The sequence below is a fragment of the Molothrus ater genome, chromosome 5 (assembly GCF_012460135.2).
Source record: "Molothrus ater isolate BHLD 08-10-18 breed brown headed cowbird chromosome 5, BPBGC_Mater_1.1, whole genome shotgun sequence".
Classification (NCBI taxonomy): domain Eukaryota; kingdom Metazoa; phylum Chordata; class Aves; order Passeriformes; family Icteridae; genus Molothrus; species Molothrus ater.
Window position 1 is genome coordinate 8,084,088 of NC_050482.2, and position 21,349 is coordinate 8,105,436.

The 21,349-nt window shown below is 41.8% G+C and overlaps 1 protein-coding gene across 1 annotated transcript in view; it reads right to left on the reverse strand.

Annotated features, from left to right (window-relative positions):
- Positions 1 to 21,349, reverse strand: part of GRM3 (glutamate metabotropic receptor 3) — a 103,796-nt gene that overhangs the window by 21,101 nt on the left and 61,346 nt on the right. The window contains 1 exon segment of the mRNA XM_036401767.1: positions 10,355 to 11,210. Within this exon segment, the coding sequence (XP_036257660.1) occupies positions 10,355 to 11,210 (856 nt within the window).

Consider the following 21,349-nt stretch of genomic DNA (forward strand, 5'->3'; position numbering starts at 1 on the left):
AGTAACAGCCTCTCCAAGAAAATGAACTGGGTCAGGTCTGTCCCCTGATTGTGGATGCTGGGACTCACCAATGTTGCTAACTGAACATCAGGAGGTACCCCCTTCCCTTTGGTGTGTAAAGAGCACTGATTTTGGATTTGCTGCTCACTCTTTATAAATGCAGTCTCAACACTCATACATCAAGTTTTATTTCTTATTAGAGAATTGGGTTAAGCAAAGTAAAATTTTAAAGAACAGTGGGTGAGTGCTCCTGTGAATGTGCATGTTCATGCCTCTCTGTGTGTTTTCCATACAACAAATGTGGTTAAAATTGGATCACAGAATTAAAGTGATCTCAGATGTAGCCCTTAGGAATCACATTCCACCCTGAAAATCCATATTCTCTCAGCTGCAGAATTACATGGGATTTCTGTAGCACATAAATTCTGTGTGAGGACTCTGTTCAAGCCTGGGCTTCCCTCAGCTTTCTCACACCAGCACTTTCCCTGTTTCTTCTGAGCACAGTGCTTTCCCTTCCCTGAATAAAACTATGGTGTTTTCTTCACTGAGCCTCATATTTCACCCAGAGAACTGGTAAATATTTCTTATGTACAAAGGAATAGTTGCCTTAGCTTATTCCATCAAATTGTCTGGAATCTGTGTATAGCAGCAAGTAGAAAAATGTACTGCATGAAACCTCCATGGAATTGAGGAGCAATTGCAGATACACAATTAAAAAGGGAATATCTCCCAGCCTTCAGAAATAGTCTTGAATTTCTCTTGTAAGAAGTGTGCTGGATGTATATGTGTCATTATTCTAGAAGAGATGGGGTGATCAATATATTGCCAAGTAGAAAGATGGGCTTGTGCAAGAAAAGCAGAACTCTAGGAGATGAAATTCAGATGCAAGACTGAGGGCAGGGGCCTTCAGGTTGTGAGGTACAATAACCTCTGCTTTCCATTTACTGGGTGTTTGCAACAACCATTCCCATCCCCACAGCTTCTGGCTCTGAGCTGTTCTTCACATGCATTCAGGAAAGAGTGAGTTTTTGTGTGGAGACCCTACACCCCAAATTACTGATCTTGGTAATTTATTTACAAAATACATGCCTTAAGTTTAAGGATTTCTATTTAGAGACGTGGTCCTTTTCTGATGTAGTGCTGAACCCCTTTTCATCCCAACAGTGAGCAGGTGAGCTGTCCATGGATGGAGCAAAAAGCAAAAGAGCAAATCAAAAGATTGTTCCTGTTGCCATGCTACAGCTGGAATTTCATGGACATTTCTGTTAGAAGTTTCTCTGCCTCTGATATCCCTGTGCATGAATTGTTCCCCTTGCCTTGAAGAATTTTAATATTCTTTGTCTTCACTTGTTATATGCTCAGACAAATACACTTTCAAGGCAGGAAGAAGGAAACAAAAGGAAATGACTCACCGAGATAACAGCAATGAAATATATTTTTTACATTATATTCTATATCTGCTAACTAAATAACCATAAATATTGCAGTGATGTCAAGGCAGATATTCTCTGAGATGCTTTTAGAGGTGTTTAGAAACTTGGCTCTGACAAATGAGGAAATGAAAGTCATGCACATTTGTCTGTCAGATCCATCCAGTTTGCAGCTGATGGGAGCTGTGTAGAAGGTCAGTTTGTGAAAAGCATGCATATGTAAAAGGAGTTTCTGCTCCATGAAGATGTAAAGATGGTTGCTTTTTGAAAAAATGGGAAGAATTTCGGGAAAGATATGTTGGTGGAAAATGTAAACAATGGCTGTTGTGAGTTTGGGTTGAGTTTCTTTGTCCCTGTATCACTGAATGGTAGGGGTCTGAGAATCAGAACTGGAAAAGACAAACTTGAAGGGAGTAGTTCAGGCTTTGCAGAAAGCTGAAATAGATTCACATGCTCATCTGGGCTGCAGTTTACAAGTACAAATACAGCAGTTGGCTTGGGACAAGTTTGTCTGCAAACTTGCTATGTGGGATTGATGTAGGATTCAGGCCATGATCTGTGTCTAGATAGCAGTGCCAGGCTGGGTTGAGTGTCAGGGTCTCATTAATGCAGCTCTACTGGTCTTGTCCCTGTTTCTGTTTAACCTGGAAATATCTTTGCACTGTGCTCTACTGGGTGAAGTAATTATCTTCCAGGGATGTTGTGACATTAAGGTTATTTAAAGGAGAAAAGGTACTTTTCTATAGATTATGCTTTCATTACTGCCCTTGTAATATAATTATTAGCTGCCAACAAGGATATGGGTTTTGTAAAAATAACAACATTTAGTTATCTTTGAGATTAGACATCTGAATTTGTGACTTTCTGTAGTTTTCGTCATCACCTTTGGAAAATATGAGTTTTCTTGGAGATTCACTGGAAGTCCAGGGCAAACCTAGATTACACAAAAGAGTAAAATGGAATCACCTTCTCATGTGTTGTCCTCATCCTCAACACTTCTGTGCTCATGTTCTGAGCCCAGCCTTTGCCTTTGTCAGCCCCCATTGGAGTATCTCTGCATGCAAGTGAGACTAACTGATATCAGGTGTGGAATTGACAAAGTGCTCTTCTGTAGCAGGTGGTAGAGAAGAGTCTGGTCTTTCCATGGGCTTTTCAGAGCCAAATTAGATGCAAAAATGTAAGGGATAGGAATCCTGAACCAAAGTTTTCTTTCTCACCTGACATCTTTTCCTTCAAGGTCACAGAAAAAAGCAGACCTGACATCTCTTTACTTATATGCAAACATTTCTCCCAGGTAAATCTGCATGAAAAATAAGAATATAATTCTGTGGTATGTCCTGGGTTGCCCTCGTACTGTAAAACCCAGTAGGATTTGGAAAGGGAATGTGCATAGTTGGGGGATGAAAAGGTTTTATGACATTTCCTGCTCCTCTGAGGACTTGCACTGACCCTTGGTGTTAGGGGTTCACATATCATTTTCTGGCAAAACAAAAGATAAAATAATAACTATTATAAAACAAGCAGCAGGCAAACACAGGAGCCTGTGATTTAGAGAAATTAGGTTACCAAGCCTTCTGTCTCCCAAATATGTGCTCTGAAAGAAAATCATTGTTGTTTGCCAGTCATGTGTTTCTCCACAAACACAGGGTGTCTAATCTCATCCTCATTTACACACTCCCATGGATGCTGTGAAATCTAGAGATTTGTGGCTGCCTAAAGGCTACATTAGTAATAGGAGATAAGCAGCTGACTATAAATTACATACAAGGCATAGACTATATAATTTTATGTTCAGTATTTCATAGCTCAGCTGAAGTGGTGGGTTGTTTAAATATTCAAGTAGAGGAAACCGAGATGGAGATCCAGTTGCAATTTTAGGGATGCCAAAGTAGTTTCACCTAAATATGCCACTATAACAAGTTTGGGGCTGTTGCTGGCCTGTGGTTTCTTCAGGCTTTCCAGGAATGACACCCAGCTGGGTAAAGGCCAAAGGCAACATCCTTCCAGAGACTTCCTGAGGACTGTGAAGAGAAGCTGTTGCTGCTCTGCATCCTGCTAATGCTGCCTTTCCCATCCTTCTGTCCATGGGAGCTCAGAGCCCACGTCAGGCAGAGAGCAGTGGCAGCCAGCAGTGGTGGCACCAGGCAAAAGTACCTTACACCCAGTTGGATGGGGAGCAATGGCCCAGCACACCTTGGCCTCAGCTGCTGGAGCTTATCTCAAGGGGTGAAAACACAATTTAACCTCTGCTCCTGCTCACTCGGGCTAATTACTGTGACTTAGTGACAAAGGAAAGCATGAAACAGCAGCTTTTTATCATGGTCTCTGGCTTGATAGCAGACAACTTTAGCAGGTAGGTCACTGACCTGCCATCCTGGTGAGAGAAGTTTTAATGGAAATTTTGTTTGGAACATGTGCCCTAGAGATGATGGCACCTGTGCCCCTCTGCCAGCCCAGGTATCCAGTTCACAGGGTGCAGTGAGTGACACACAACACACCCAGAGTGCAGACCAGTTGCTTGCCATCATGAGACCTCAAACCTAAACTAGATGTTGAAAAGGTTCTAGAGTATTTTAGTTTCAACCAGTTTACATCTATAAAGGCCTGAGCAAATTAGTCTGACTACACAGCTGCCTTACCTTTCAGGAAGTTAGCCTAGAGACCACCCAACCTGCTTCATTCTTTAATTTTATGATTTAATGTATTATGAATCTATAGCACGCACAATCAAAATCTATAGAAATGCATATATATATATATACGAATATATAAAAATATATTAGTATATACACATACTAAAATCTTCAGGACAACTAAGTAGAGATATTGGCTTACTTACTCTTGGAGGGTAAATTTACCCAAAGTAAAAGAACAGCAGATCTCATGAGGCCTCTAAAGAGAGGAGGAAAGAGAAAGTAGATGAGGCCATTAGGATTACCAGGCCATCAAAATCTCACTGCAGCTCTCTGTGTATTTACACCAATGTAACTCCAATAGAGAGAGAATATGAGAAAATACTGTAGAGGTTCAACTGTTCCTCTGCTCTGGAACAGCAAGTCTCAAGTGTGCTTTCAGAGACTGTCCCTTAGCTGCTTGCAAGGTTTTAAACACTGTGACACATTTGTGGTCCCAGGAAAAGGCAGTTATTTTTTCCTACAAACCCTAGACATCTTTTTCATGTGCATCTTTAATTAGTATCTGGGGGAATTCACTCATTTTCCTTGCTTTTATTAGCTACAAATTCATCATGTATTACACTTTTACAACTTTTATGATTAACAAGTGGATGCCTTCTGCCCATGTGAGCTTTGCCTTCATCTGAAGGAGTGTTCTGGTTTATTCTACAAACAATCATCACCAGGAAGGCCACGAGGACCTCACTGCTGACTGAGTGCTGAAGGCAAGGGGAATCTGACCTGATGAGAAGGAGCTCCTTGGGTGAGGTGATGGAGCAGCAGGGCCATCTGCTGCAGAGCCTGGGTTTGAGCTCTGGCTTTAGCCCTCACAGGTGCTCCCTGCTGTGAACTCATAGCCAGCCTTTGAAGTTTCTTCAGCTGTAATCTTCTTGTGATAGCAAATGCAGCATTCCTTTGGTCTGCTCTCCATGCAGCCTGGCTGAGCACTGAGTTTCAAAGTGCACTTTTGACAGTAAACATTTATGGCTAAATCCCAGAGCAGGGACCATGCAATGCTGCTGTGCTCAGAAGTAAGGTGACATCTGCTTGTTGCAGACCATGACTTCAGCTCTTTCTTACTTGGATGGAACAGATACGGTGGAAATGGTCTGTGAAATTGTGTTCCCACAATAGAAGTCACCAGTGTTCCAGAATAAATGAGAAGGTGAGTTTGTGCTTCTGCTTCATATTATTTCAGTGTTGACTGGGGCAGAGTGAGGAGGAAGAGAAAGAAAATAATGAACCACATAGAAATGTAAGATCAGGTAAGAATAGAAGTTTTGTCATAAAGTCCAGTGGAAGAAAGGGGACAAATCAGACCTGACTTACAACCCCTTTCTCATTTGGAGTAGTCATTCTGGTTAGCCAGGGGAGAGGACTTGCCCAGGATAAGCTATTTTTGATGATATAGGCTTTGCTGTAGAGGAGAGGGATTTCTGAACACAAGACAGAAACGTCCATGACAGTGACTCTGGTAACTCAGGAGGGAGAAAAGCATAGGAAAAGACACTGAGTACTTTAAATACACATTGCCTAAAATTTTTAATGATTTTTTTTCCAAGTCCACTACCTTAGCCAAGTTCCTCCAACCATTAACTATGCAGGTTCAGAAATCTGCATGAGACATGTGGACATGCATACGTGCCAAAATCCAACCCCCCTCCGCTCATATGCTCCCACACTGGACTGAGGGCAGGGTTAGTCCTGTTACAGCATCAGCTCTGCTAAATGGAGTGGGAAAAGCTGGAGCCCAGCCCTACACTCCTGGGTTATCCTGCACAGCCAGATAAGGAACCCTGGAACTAATGCTGGTCTTTCATTATCATGGCTGCCCTTCCTCACCCTCCCCTTCCAGTCCAATGTCCTGGAGGAGCAGCTGCACCAGACAGAAACATGCAGGGCACAGCTGTGCAAGACCCTGCCACTTTTTTATCCCAAATGATGGACACCCCTCTCACGCTGTCCTGGCACTTGTCAAACGTGAGGCTTGCAGTAGTGCTCTGGGCAATGACAACACTGCTTTTCTGTGTCCTGCTGGTGGCTTAAACAAGCTAAATTAGTCAGCAAAGCTGTTTGCTGCACTGTCCCCTCCACCCTTGTGGGGGAGCAAGGCTTCTGGATGTGTGGGTTCATCCCTGGATTCATAACCCTCCCAGGGGCCCCTCAGTGTGCTGCCCTTCACCAGGCAACTGCTGGGTATGGTGGGAAGTTGAGTTTACTCTGTGCTCTCTGCCAGGGAGACCTGTACTTTTGTTCAGCACTTCTTTGTTGTTCTGGTAGTACAAGTTAACAGCCTCTTGAACTGGCATCTCTTTACCAGCAGAAAACCATCACGATTTAGAACATCAAGTGCTGCACTTGTGCCCTCAGGAGGGAATGCAGAGGATGGGAAGATCAAGAAGATGAACCAGCCTATATCTCTTTGAAAGGCCAAACAAACACTGAGATTGAGAGAGTGCATTTATCTAGGGGCTGGACTTTGCATTCTCACATCCTGCTGCTGGAAGCTGGAATTAGGCACAGGTGTCTCTCTTTCCTTTACTATAAAGATTCAGAATATCCCAACATTTGTCATATATGTCTTACTGACTTGCAAGAAAATTATGTGTCTGATGTATCTCACAGACAATAAGGAGTGAAATCTCACCCTGTCTTCATCCCACACTGCAGTTCTGTGGAGTTATTTCGATTTAATGAAAAAGGAGAAATAAGTAGGAACCCAGAGATATTAGTGAAATTACCTGTCACACAGCATGTCAGCAGCAGTGGCAACACAAGGATGCACAAATCCTGCTAGTCCCCTACAACCACCCTGCTGTTAGCTGGTCCCTGAGTATTTCCTTGTAAATCACGTTATTGCTGTTCCTGGGAGTCTCACTTCAGGCTTTCAGCTAAATGGCAAAGTGAAAATAAACCTTAATCACTCCATGCTCCATATGTAGTCAGTAGCAAGAGATGTAGGGGCAAATCATACCTCACATGGGCTGGAGCACTCTCTGTAAGTGCTGATCCCCTCCATCAACTGTAATCAAAGACTAATCAAAACTAATTTGAGTGTGAAGGGTAAATGTCTAAAATTGCTCCATCCCACACCAGTCATAGGAATGCACCCAATCATTTACTCAGACTGGTGTGTGTGAAATTCATGTGCCAGCAAACTGGGACAAGACATTCAAGCCATTTGCTTAGCTTCTTCCACCATTTCTTTGTTTGATTTCTTTGCTTCCAGGGCTCATGTGGACCCCTGCCTTTTAGCAGAGGAGGCATTGCTTAAATATCTGCTTGTGTGTTTGCCAATATGGTTATCAGTGCTCTGTTTCTTGCCTGCTTCCTTGTGGTGGGTCTGGATGGCTACCCAGGCTAAAGAAGAGAGAAGATCCACAGCCTGACTTGGTTGTAGTGCAGCTGCAGGCCTGGTAACTTCCACGCCACCCTCTCTCTGTGCTGGGAAAACACTCAGGTGTGGCATTCACATTCTCTGGACAAATCCCTTTCCCAGGATTTTTTCCCTGGGACGCTGAGAAGCCTCAGAGAAAAGGGAAAAAATTCTTATCTCACTTGCTTCTCCTGTGTTTTGCTTGTCTGGAATGTGTTTAGAGATTGTTTACCCACAGGTGATTGTTTCATTGGATTCTGCTGTGAGTTGTTTTGACTCATTGGCCAATCAGGGCCAGGCTGTGTCAGGATGCTGGAGAGAGTCAGGAGTTTTCATTATCATTTTAACCTTCTGTAAGTATTCTTCCTGTATTTTTTAGTATAGTATAGTATAGTATTCTTTAATGTAATATAGTATCATAAAATAATAAATTAGCCTCCTGAGAAAATGGAGTCAGATTCACCATTCCTTCCTTCATCGGGGCACCCCGCAAATACAATACTCTGGTTTGGAGGTGGAAATATGAGAGCATCATTGATCAAAGGTACCATGCAACAAGGTCCTTATATTGCATTAACAACACACACAAAGATTTTCTTCAGCCAGGAAAGAGCAAAGAATAATTCTTGGTCCCATAAAAATCAATGACAAGACTTATATGTATTAAAATCTCACATATGTATTAACTCTTCCGAAAGGAGGAAGGGATGGAAGATTTGCTTAATAACTCACTTCATAAAAATCATTCACCTGCTTTAGAAATAACTTATATTAAAAAAGGGATTCACATTATAATGGAAGAACTAATAATAAAGAAATAAGATGAGAAAATAATGTTGTAAGCTGTTAAAAAATGTATATGGAACAAAGCCATTGGAAAAGAACTTGACAGGTTTCTTAATATTTTAGATTGGAAATGAAAATTAATGGGAAATAAAGCTCTTCAGAGTTTCAAAGATTTCCATGCTGATTTTTAATATAATTAATTTGGTTCAAAAAACAGCTTTCTGTTTTCAAAACTGAAAATTTACAGGCTTCAATTTTTTTCCAGCTTGAACAGCTTCAATTCCCAATTCATAAAAAAATAAAAGCTATTTCAGTCAAAATCAAAGCTATTTTTCCTGGCTCTAGATAAATAAAAAATTTCCTGAGATTTTGGTGAAAGAAAATCGGGGTTATTTTGACTTTATATCTAGATGTTGAGTGAGAAAATGCTTGGGAGCTTAAAAATATCTGCATGTTCAAAAAATTATTAAGAATCCTATATTTAAACAAAGGTTGCTTAGTCTTAAAGCTGGACTCAATAGTGTTTTCATTTAAGCTCATAAAAACACCTGTAGTGTCAGAAAAATCTTCAAAATAATTGAAGTTTAAAAGATTGAAGTGCCTACTCATTTAGGTGGTCATTACAGTAGTGAAGTACTTCCCTGGCAGGGACAGAAGCACACCCTGCCTTCCCTCCTGATCAGCATGCCAGGAATCAGCTCCCATGAAGTGCTGTCCTCCTAAAACCAATTGATTTCAACAATTTAAAGACATTCAAGTATCTCTGAGGATAAGTGCAGGCAAGCAAGAAAAGAGCTTCTATGTTGTAAGTGCTGTGAGGAAGAGAAGGAGAAAGGATTATTCTTAATTTCTAGAGGTCTAAACCCAAGAAGTTTGTTACATTCTGACTTGAGTTCTTGGCTACAGCAGCTGCATCCCTCTGGGAGTTGGAGAAGCACCAGGGATGTGGTTGGTAAAATCTAGAAGTGATCTGGGTCAAAGGCTGAGAACATCTCTAAAGGAGGGGAAAGTCCAAGCTCCAATTTGACAGTATTATGTAGTTTTCAGTGTTATTAGCATTGTACAATTACTGAAGGTCTCTTGGGATTGAGCATGCTGCATCCTACACATGTTTATGCTTCAATTCCTCTTTGAGCTGGTTCTCACTCAAAGCACAGCATGATGGCTCCTTACTATCAACTCAGGCAGTTGAGAATATCAGTTTCATTGTACATAGAAATTCAAGTTCAACCTAGATCCTTCAGAAGAAACTCAGACATGAAGAAACAAAAAGACAGGGTGTTCTATGCTTTACTTCTTTCCTCTGTAGATCTATTTAGCTTTGCTGAGGTGTAATATTGTTATGGCATAGTATTAATAAAAAGCTAAACTCAGCTTTATGTGGTGGCAAAACCACAGAGATGCCATGTGCTGTGCAGCCAGTCTCCATGAAGTTTGCTTATATCATTCCAGATTGATCTCCCTCCTCCACATCTCCTGCACATGTTTATTGTAACTTTTTTATACTTTGCCATTAAGCCTGTAGTTCTGTAACACAGGAAATGGCACTTCCCCGTATATTTAAATAGTTTATATGCATCTGGTTCTATGACAGGAATTATTACTTTACTATTGCAAGGACATTGGCCATGGTCCAGCAGTTATGTAAATTTGTAGCAAAGCTGGGGAGAGAAGGCCAAGTCTTGGCATGGGATTAGCAGGCGGCTGCCTGGTGTAGCAGGTGGTGAAGGGACCATTGGCTTTCACACATGCCCAAACTGGCTGTGAAATAAATGGGTGTTGGTGTATGGAATTTTAGAGGATGGAGTGCAACACTGCGAAGAACAGCTGTTGCCACCTTCACCTCTTCCTTCTGCTGGAAGCAGGAGGAGCATCAGCCTATTTTATTTAGGAGTCTCATCAAGCTCCTCTTCCTTCTCCTTTCTGCCTTCTTGTGATAGGAGTGACCTTGCCTGTGTACCACCCTGGTCTGAACTGTGTAAATAGTTGCTACCAGGAATTTGTCTGGCTGTTACCATAACTGATGAACAGTTCCTTAATTACACTGATTAATTACATTCTGTAGGTACCAAAAGAGGAGTTATTACCTGTAAAGTTTACTTTCAGGAGATAATCTTTGTACAGCTTCCTGCCATCCAGATGCTTCATGGCATCACAGAGTTTGGTGGTGTTTGGGCAGAGAGTCCTCTGCATTTTATGCAAGGCATGAGCCATTGCATACACAGCATTCACAACAAACATGATCTTGGACTCTTGCTCGTAGTTGGAGCTGTTGATGGTGAAGTGCTTTTCACAAGCCTTTCTGTGCGGTTTCCGGTTCTGCAGGTTACACTGGAATTTTTGCTCCCAGAAGTCCTTGAACCAGGGGTTGCGCCTGTTGTTGTACGGGCTGAGACTTTGGAAGTACCTGTCAAACTCTTTAACAGGGTGGGAAGCGAGCTCCAAGGTGATGGCCCCGGAGGCGATGTGCTCGTTGCCCTTGACGATGCTCTCCTGCGCGCCCCAGCCGTCGCTGGCGATCCAGGTGAAGGACACGTTGAAGCGGTTGGCGGCCGCGATCAGCTCCCGGGAGTCGTCACCTCTCATGAAGAGCACCACCACCCTGGCGTTGGGCTTCTGTAGCAGCTCCCTGATCACACCATCATAGGACTTCCTGATGTTGGACCGCCCCACCTTCTCGGAGGTGGCGATGCAGATGTTGCGCAGGCGAGCTTCCTGCTCGAAGGCCTCGATGCCCGTCTCGCCGTAGTCTCCCTCGGAAGCCACCGTGGACACGTAAGTCCAGTTGAAGAACCGCAAGATTTCAGCCATGGCTTTGGCTTGGTAGAAGTCCGGGGGCACGGTCCGTGCAAAGTAATCGTAGCGGGATTTGTCGCTCAGCTTGGCGCTGGTGGAGGCGTAGCTGATCTGGGGGATCTGGAAGAGTCTGAGCAAATTTGCCACCTAGAGACAAAGCGGGGTGCACGGGTTATTAAAGAGGGGTATTTATAAAATGGAGCAGAAATATTTAGGGAAAGGCACTGACAGTGTTTTTTTAATGAGATGTTCTGGCGATCACAGATTGAGGGTGTTGATAGAGGATGTTGATAACAAACTCCAGGGAAAGCATTGCACTGAGCATATGCACAAAACCTGTTCTGATGCCCAGTTAATTCCCTGGGTCCTGCTGGGACTGTAATGGACCTTTATTTTCATGAAACCCAGCCTGTTTAAACAACAGATGATTAGACACAAATGGACAATATATTTCAGTTTCAGACTGTGTTCCTTACTAAGGCCTGGGGATTTGCCTGCCTTTGCTGCTCATAGTGGGATTCATCTTCTCCAAGATTCATTGTATTTGATGACCAAATGCACTAATAAGACATAAGTTTCTGTTTTGTAAAAATATCACAAATATACAGGCCTTTTGCAGAACTTTCTTACCTCAGTTATTCAAGGTAAATCCCCGCCTCTCCTATTTTTTACTTATTTAAACATTTTTTTGGGCTGCAGACCAGCTGAGTTGGCACATTTGTTGCATGTTAGTACTCTTCAAGTGTTTCACAATGCCACAGAACCACAGAACCACAGAATTATAGAATGGTCTTAATTGGAAGACACCCTCAAGGATCATTGAATCCAACTTATAAGTGAGCGGGCCATGTGGGAACCAAACCCACGACCTTGGGATTACAAGCACCATGCCCTGCCCAACTGAGCTAATGTCATGTTGACCTACAGTTTTTAATAAAAATAAAAATTTTTAATAACCTCTAGTTGTCCTTCCAGTTTGATTCATGTGGACCAAAGTCCTGCTTTTTTTATTATTTGGCTATGTACAATACTTAAATATTTCCAAATCCACTCTGCTGCTTTCACAGAAGTGCAACTCTTGATCACATCTGGCAAGAAATGAGGAAAGGTTATGGCATTGTTTTCCTATTTTAGTTTCTTAAATGACAAAGAGAAGATTGGTGACTGGAAGTTCTGTCCAGTAAATAAAATTTGAAGCTAATCTTAGAGTACAGCCTGACAAAACTGTTTTAAAAGCATCAGTGTGCTTGAGATTTCTGCAGTAGTGTACTTGAGATTCCCAAGGGAAACTTACTAAAAGTTGCCCAATCCTTTAATTTTTTTAATCTTCCCCAGATGTTTCTTTGACCACAGATTGTCTGTAAGAATTCAAAAGCAAAGGAAAAGTTTAGAAAAAAATACTGTAGAAGAGGCAAATTTTGAAGGCTCAGATATCAGTAGCAAATTAGACAGTCTGGTAAAAAACGAAAAAACCCATAAAAAACAAATAAGAATTTTATTGCTTTTCAGCAACCTGTATGACTTAGGATTTTATAGATTTAGATTCTGTCTTTTCTGTGCTGCAGACACTGAACTAGTGCCCTTGTAAACTGGTGTAATCTCATCTGGGCCAGACTCTGCTGTGAGCCATACATGTACAGGGACTTTCTGGACCACATGGAACTGAGGACCTCAGGAGGTTCTTATCCTCTGTTCTTCTGGAACACCAGGAAAGAACAGGTGTCCTGGCATCTCAGCTGTAGCTCTTGAGTTGAAGTTTGTCTTCACAAAAAAAACACCCATTGGTAGTGGTTTATTTTAGTTTAAGCCAAAAAAACCCTTTCTTACAGTGCTTGGAAGGAGTACCCTGGGTTTTAGCTGACAGTGCAGTTCTGCCAGTGGGTACAGGCACAAGGCTGGCAAGTGCTGCAGCTGAACGAGTTACTGTCCCACAGAAAGCAGCTGTTGTGTTCTCAACCTCCCTGCTGGATGGTAACAGTCATTAAACCGCCTTATGCTGGAAGTGTGGGATTTAATTTGCATCTGGTGATGGAAATGAACAGCTTTAAAGCAACAGGATGGGCAGAGAGGCTCGTTCTGCCACCAAGGTACAATGGATGCTTTGAGCATGGTTAAGTCCCTGTGGCTTTGTAAGTTTGATTACATGCCCACATATCCACATGGTTTGGTTCACATGTCCTCTCTCAAGAGCACTCTGATTTGGTAATGAGAATGTACTCCATGTAGCTATTCTGGAACATTTCCTGCAGAACTGTGTGGGCTGGAATTGCTATTCTTGTCTCAGTTTATTCTAGCAGAAGTTATTTCATTTGTGCTAAAGCATAATGAAGATATGCACACATTCCATTCTGCATTTCCCCCCTCAAATTTGCTAAAGAAAAAGTCCATTTTCAGCAGCTCAGGTAATGCTGGTCAGTGAGTGGACAAGCATTCAGCTCATAGAAGGTGCTCCTAACAAATATTGCAGCTTTATAGCTAGTTTTGTTTCTTTTTACTTTTTCCTTTCTGTTTGTTTGTGCCTTTTAAAAATTTTTAAATTTTTTTTCTTTTAGTCTAAGCAGCAAAAGCATCCATAGAACTACTATCCCAGTTTACATGGAGGCCCTCAGCTTTGGAGACCACTCTACTTCCAGGGTCCCTGCAAACACCTGTAATTCTCATTCCTGTGCTCTGGGAGAAGAAAGTTTTCATGTATTTACAGCTGTTTGCTGTAAAGCTCTTCATTACGAAGCTGTCCAGATGGTAGATTTTTCATGGACTAAAAATTAAAAGAATACAAGGAAGTCTGATTAATCATAAAGAATAGTGACTCAATCATCCCTGAGAGCTATTACTGCTCATGGAGTTCAGTGAAGTTGTATCTGTTATTAATTCAGATCAGGACACTCTTCTTGAAATTCTCAAGTGGGGATTTTCTGGAATATTGTAACATTGTGATATTAGGGAATTATTTTTCAAAAAAGCTCAAGTCTCAGGCACTTAGCTGATGCAATTGATTTCAGAACAGTCCTTTTTCCAGCCATTTTCATGTTGATCTGAGCATTTGATCATGAAAATATTATCCTGGTCAAGAGACTAAAAGAATCTAGCAGGTTCTGCAGAGGAGCTGATATCTAAGACTGTGTCAGCTCAGGGAAGTAGAGGACAGTGGGATGTAAACCAGAGTTATGTGCACTGAGATTGAGCCACCTGAGGCACACCTCCAGTGTAGCTCCACGCTGCCTTGGCATGTGTGGAACAGCTTCAAAATTGCAGTGCAGATCCAGCTTTTGCTTAGTGAAATAATTTATTCTGGCAAAGCTCCAGGGAGCAATTTAATCAAGCCGTGGTGCATGCAATTAGTGCCTGAAATCCATATGTTGGCACTTAAGCAGCAGTAGTAGCCAGGCTTTTTTCACTGTCAAAACCGGTGGGTTTTGCAGACACCTTTGAAGATAAGTCTGGATGTTCTGCATCTGCAAACTAAACCAGCCACTTAGCAGAGCTTGCTGTGAATAAAGCATGTGGATGGAGTCTGCATTCAGAGAGATGGGAAACCCTTATTTGCTCTCATGCTGCTGGGCTTATTAGTGCAGCCACTCTCCTGTGGTCAGGTGCCACTCCCCAGGCAAACCTGGCTCTCACTCAGCTGCTGGGGTGGTGATTTGGTGGGTGATTTGTTGAGCATGGCAGTAAGTCCAGTGCCAGCCACAGGGACACACTGGCACCAGCAAATCCTGCAAATGGAGTGGCTGTGGCAGTGCCAGGGGGGACCAGTGTCCCTCTCCCTCTCTACATCTGTCACTTCTGCTTCTCTGAGCTGCAGAGACAGGATAAATGCTTGTGGGATATTGCCAATGTTGTTTAAAACAACATTGAAAATGGCTTCATAACAACCACCTGCAAGGAGTCATGAATTAGATACAGCTATCAGACACATGAACCTGGTTTCTGGGTGTATTTGTGAACAAGAATCCTGCTGGTAAATGGGGACAGATAGGCAACACCTCTATGTCTCAGTAACCTTGATCCATCTTATGATTTTTTTGAATCTCATAAAACATTTTCTCTAACATTCATAAGATTTTTATTTTTGCTGGCAGTAGGATTTATTCTGATGTTTTTGTTAAAAATTCCCTTTTTAATGGCCCTGAGATTATTACATGGATTTTTTTTTTAATGTGAATGGGACTGGAAAACACAGAAAATATTTTGGAGAAAAGAAGGAAAGATAAATCTCAAAAGTGTTAGAACAAGTAGGGTGTTTTTACCACAACTCACAAGTGTGTATTGCACATTTGTTGGACAGAGAAGGCCCCTTGTTAGATGACAGTGCTCTCTGCCCTTCTGAAATTTAACCATGCGAGAGTCTCATTGCACTTAACATGGCTTAATGAATCTAATTTCACAGAGCTCCTTTGAGACAGGGAAGAGCTACTCTGAACAGACAATAAATTAGGCTGTGGAACAGAATAACATTAAGGTAAAGGAGTTTTTTCTCTCCTGAGAAACTGGGAAAATTTCTGTCTCTCTGAGCTGCAATCTGTCCTAGTGGAGATTCTTTTGTTGCCTTTGGTCTCCTGAGAAAGTCTTTCTATTTCTGGGAATAAGTTGCAAGTCCAGATTCCCACAGCAAGACCATGGCAAAGCCAGGTCCCAAGATTTTTCCTAATTTCATTGCTATCATACAGGCTTGAGCTCCTGCTTTGAAAAAACATGGACTGCAGCTAGAGTATGTTTTATCCAGTTCCTAAATGATGGTAATCCACCTTGCTGCCTTTTTGTTACTATTTGGGCAGTTGGAAGTTAAACTGCATCTAAAGCATTTATAATACAGGGGTTTTTTTCCTGATTTAAATTTTTTTGTTTCTTAAATATAAAAATACACCAAAGGTTTGGCAGAAAGAGCTATTTTAGAATGGCAGGAAAGAAACACTGGTTCTGAATGGGCTGTGATGTGGGTGTGTGGTAGGTGGCAGACATTAACCTAAGGTAGAGACTAAATGAGGTACCTCTTTAGCCAACAGTCTCCACTGGCCTGTGCAGTCTCCCCATGGTCTCAACTCCTGGAATGTACATTTTTTTCTCAGGTTAAAATCTCCCCTTTTCACAATTTATGGGTATTTTCTTCTATCCTCTGGTCCTCCATCACATTGATAAAGACATTTATTTTGTGTTCCTGAGAGCAAGCCTGTACACACTGAAAAGCTGATATTAGTTTCCCACCAAACCTTCTCCAGGCTAAACACATGCAGTTCCCTCAATTTCTTCATGTAGGGTTTGTGCTCCAGATTCTCCTCCCCATTATTATATTTGTATTTATTGAATCATCCTTTTACCTTTTACAAGGGACCCAAAGTTACAGCTAACATTCTAAATGTGGTCCAATGAGAACAGAATAAACAGAAATATTTATTTCCATCTATGAACTGGCTGTGTTCTGCAGATACAGCCCAGCAGGCTCTGAGCTGCCAGACTGCATCCCTGGCAATAAACATGAGCAATACTGAAAATCTGGGCTCCACCATAATTTTCCCTCTTCTCTTGCGATTTAGTAGGCTCCTACCTGGGGACAGTGTGACCCTGAGTGACTCGGTCTGGACACTTCTGGCATACTCACATAATTTGGGAGTATTTGGGAGGAGGAGAGTTCAGTGATGCAAATGCAGCTGCTCACCCTGGACCCAAGAAAAAATTTACTCCAAGCTAATTTGTTTTCAAAGAGAAATGAGGACCTTAAGGGCCTCAGTGCTTTCAGACTGAAAAACCTTTATCAGCCTGGAACATCATCTCTCCCTAGCCCATTTTTAAACTAAGGGTGCCATCTCTGGGATATCAGAATAAGCACTAATGAGGGCTGTGACTGCACAGGGGCTGTGTCAAAACCTGCAGCAAAAAGCACCAATTTGGCTTCAGCAGAACTCCAAGCACTGACCCCAGAAGGTCACTGGGAATGCCAATATCCCAGTTCTTTAAATTATTAAAGGTCACTAGTAAGGAACTCAACCAGATGCGGTGAGGTTATTTAGGACTCTCAGCCTGGCTTGTTCTCCTGTGCAATCTTCTGGTGCACTGCAGGACTGAAGCAGTGGTTTCCATCATCTTTCACACTCTTTGGTATTAAGAAGCCCGTTTCCTACTTTGTAGGTATTGTTCCTTAACAAAATTGCTTCCAAAAGGTAACTCAGGAAAAGATAATTCACTATCAAACAAATAAAAAATGTCTGGCATTTTTTGTTAGCGGGAAGAGGGGTGAAGAAAACATTATTTTTAGTCTTGCTCTTCTCCTGAAAATGAGGAGCAATGAAGCTGGGAAAAATATAGCTAAATGTTTGCAGTGGACTCAGTAGCTGCCACACAGAGAGAAGCAGTGTTTGAACTGTGAAATAACTTCATCTGCAAAATGAACATCAGAAATAAGGAATACTGTCAGAATAACAGCTAGGATTTCTGCACAGGGCTTGGGAATTTCTTTTTGTATTTGTGTCTGTCCTGTGCAATAAAAAGTAAACCGTGGAGGGCATGCAGAGAAATGTTGTGCTTTGAAGGCATTGTTTGGAAATCTTTTTTTTTCTTTTTTCCTGCAGGGGATGGCACAGTGAGCTGTTACACATGCACTCTCCCTCCACACAGCATTACTGTTGCAGTGAAGTAAGCTGAGCACCAAACCTCCATCCTGAAAAGAGACTTGTGCAGAAGATCTTGCTTTGCCTGAGAGTGCAGCTCTCGTCTGAGACTTCATAAACCTGTCTGTGACTCATGTCCCGTTTACACAGGACCAGAAAAGGTCCTAAAACTGGGGCTGTTGGTTCTAAAAGAACAAGGAATTGCTTCTGGAGTTAAAAGAGCTATCGGTGATAAATATGGTAATTTGAGACTTGTTAACTGATGAGTAAATCTTAGTCAGAAGGGGTAGAATGAGTGCAGAGTAAGGCGTAGTCAGAAGGGGTAGAGTAAGTATAGGTGATGTCTAGGTGACCCTAGCTAATTCTTATTTTTGGTCACTTTCTCTTGTAGTGACATCCTTTCCCACTTGGAACAGTTTATTGCTCTCTACAACTCCCTGAAAGGAGATTACAGCAGGTGAGGGTTGGTCTCTTCTCCCCTAACAAGTGATGGGACTAAAGGAAAGGGTCTCAAGTCGAGCAAGGGGAGGTTTAGATTAGATACTAAGAAAAAATTATTCACTGAGTCAGTGGTCAGGAATTGGAGCAGGCTGCCCAGGGATGTGATGGATTCACCAGCTCTGGAAGTACTCACAAAACGTAGATGTGGCACTTGGGAACATGGTTTAATGTTGGGCTTGGCAGTGCTGGGTTAAAGGACCCACTCAATGATCTTAGAGGTCTTTTCCAACCTCAACAATTCTATGATTCTCTCATCGCATGGTAGAGCTCCTTCCTTCTTACCTGTGAGCTCAGTGGTTTCTTATCTATCCCTGTAAAGTCTTACAACTTCCCCTTAGCAAAAGGACAAAGTGCACACACTTAAGAAATAAAAATTATAGCCCAAAACCAAATCAAAATGACTGCAAAGTAATCAGTTACTGTGGGATTTTCAGAGAAGCCAGAGGGAGGTACCCATATTCCTTTGAAATCTCTAGGAAAGAACTGCTCAGTGTTCTTTGGGCATCTGAGAACCTCTGCTCAGTGGCTGCTCAGGTTCTGAATGTGGAATAGAAACAAAGAGAGGAACAAACAGCAAGGGTCTGGCTGAGAGGTGGTGGAAAGAGGGGAAGAACAGAGATAAAAGAGGAGAGAGTTTACATGGAAGCTGGCAAGTGCATGTGTGGCTTTAATGCTGGTGGTAGGTGGTCCATCTCACAGAATGGATTTTTTAATAAGGATCTGGTTTACTTTCACAAGCACAAAATCACCAGAGGCTGTCAGTGCACAGCACAAATGGCTTGTGTGGCCTGGTAAACCTCTGAAATCCCCTGCACATGTCTCCTGCCCATATCCCTGGGGGGTCCATGCACAGTGGGACAGAGCCCCATGTGCTATGTTTTGTTTATTTTTTGGTTCATTTAAGGATTTTACACTATTTTCAGTGGTGATGGAAGTCAGAAGCTATTGTTAAGACTCTGGTTGAAAGATGGTTTATTCTTGGAGGAAGGAAATGGAGGTGATTAACTTTCAGGCTCCATGAGCCCTTGGCAGACTTTTGTGGCTAAGGAGAAATGACAGCCAGGAAAAGATTGCCAGTAAATGAGTACATATTTTGAATTTCATGCCAGATGGTCACTCACTCAGGAGTGGCTTTAGCTTTTCTGATAGCAGTAATGCACCGTTAAACCTGCCACAGTGGTTTTGTTACAGTTTACTTGAGACACAGCAAGGAACTGAAGAGAAGACAGCAGGGCACTGGTTTCTGTTCTGCCATTTTTTCTAGATGAGGGTCTAAATTGGAAATAACTTTCATGGTCATGATCTGGAGGTCTTGTGGGTTGACAGCCAGGTGACAGCCAGTCAACAATCTTTATATCCATGTCAATATAGTATACATAGACATTAAAAATCCAGCCCACCTGAAGGAATATTTTAATTTTTCTAAGAGCTGACTGCAGGGAATGGACCCTAGTCTTCATTTTCAGAAGAAAAATCCAGTTTTCAGAAACAGGGAAGAACCAACCCAGTGCTTGAATAAAGGTGTTCCTGCTTCCACATGCATATTCCTGAAAAGAGCTGATCTAAGTATCTCAAACATGGAATTGAGATTGGCTATGCAGGTGCTCCTCTGCAAATGAATACTGCCTCTTTTTCTTATTATCTTTACTGTGTCAACCTCTCTAAGGAAAGTATGTTTGAAAATTCTATTGTAAACTAAGAAAGAGTGGATAACCTGGCTCAGATGAAAAACCACAAGCCCAAAAGAAAACCCTCCAAATTTGGAATTCTTCACTTCCTGATGCTAGATTCAACGCAAGTCAGAATTTTATTTCATGAAAACAGCTTTTTAAATTTTTTTAGACATGAGCTTTTCCATTGACTAAGAATCCTGGCTTGAGTTTTGAAGAATCAAATGCTGTGCAGATTGGGCTCACTGCTAATTTAAACACAACATCTAAAAACTAATTATCCAGATCATCATTAACGATAATAGCCTAGTCTGACCAGAAAATAATTAAGCATTCTGCATTCTCTTGTTGTTTTTAGTCTCTGCAAAAAGTGCCTATTGCACATACTGACTCAGTGGGGAAGGTGTTCATTGCTGATTTACCAGCAAAATCTTTTATTCCTTAGTGGAAGGGTAATGAAAGAAGTACAAATCTGACAGCAGGAGCATCATGAAGTGATTTGGCAGACAGCTGTTCAGAAAAAAGCAGGAGAGGGAGGGTGAAGGGAGGGGAAGAAAAAATATTGAAATATAAAGACAAATTCACAGGAGGGGGAAAAAATGCAGAAATAATTTTTGTCTGAAGAACTCAGCATGTTTTATTTTAAGACTAAGAAACTGCACTGTGGACTTTATGGTGTTTACAGCTCTCAGCTAAAGGAAAATGCTTGCCAGGGCTACAGCTGGAAGCATCCAGCACCCTGGATGCTGCCTGAAAACTCAGGGAAAGGGGGTGATGAACACCCCTGGTGAAATATTTTGACTTTCAGCAGTGGTGTGATTCCAGTTGTTACTGGAGCTACTCTGTCCAGGTGACTGGCTCTGAAATTGGTATGGCACCAAAACGCTTGCCTTCAACACTTGGAAGTCCTTACAATTTCAGGCTTGAGTCTACAATGTCTGTTATTCTTGACAGGGATTTTCTTTTGAAAGAGAACTTGTGACTGACTATCTTAACAGGATGGGCAACAGGAGTCAATGGCTTAATTATGTCTTCCTAGGCTTAATTACATTTTTTTTTCAGTGCTGTAGGATCTAGAGGAAAGCTAGAAAAGAGAGGCTGAAGAAGGCCAACACAGTCCATGTAAAGAGAAAATAAACAACTGAACACTTTTTTCTAGGAGAAGAAATGGAAGATGTTTGATGACAAGTTGAATGATTTGTGAAATTATTTGTTTTTCTGAAGAACTGTGCTAAGAAAGATCTCACGTTTGAAAAACTATTGACAAGTCTAGGGAAGATCATAGAGTAAAATTAACTATAAGTATTGTTCCATCATCCTCCTTAGGTTTTGAAAATTGGATGACCTCCAGATTTCCAAAGACCTATATTACCATTTTTTACATGTACTGATTGAGAAAATCTCTAATCAGGACTTCCAATTTCCACTGGACAGCTGCTCCAAACCTAAGATTTTGGAATATGAAACATCTATATACACTCATCTATACACACACATTTATATACATATA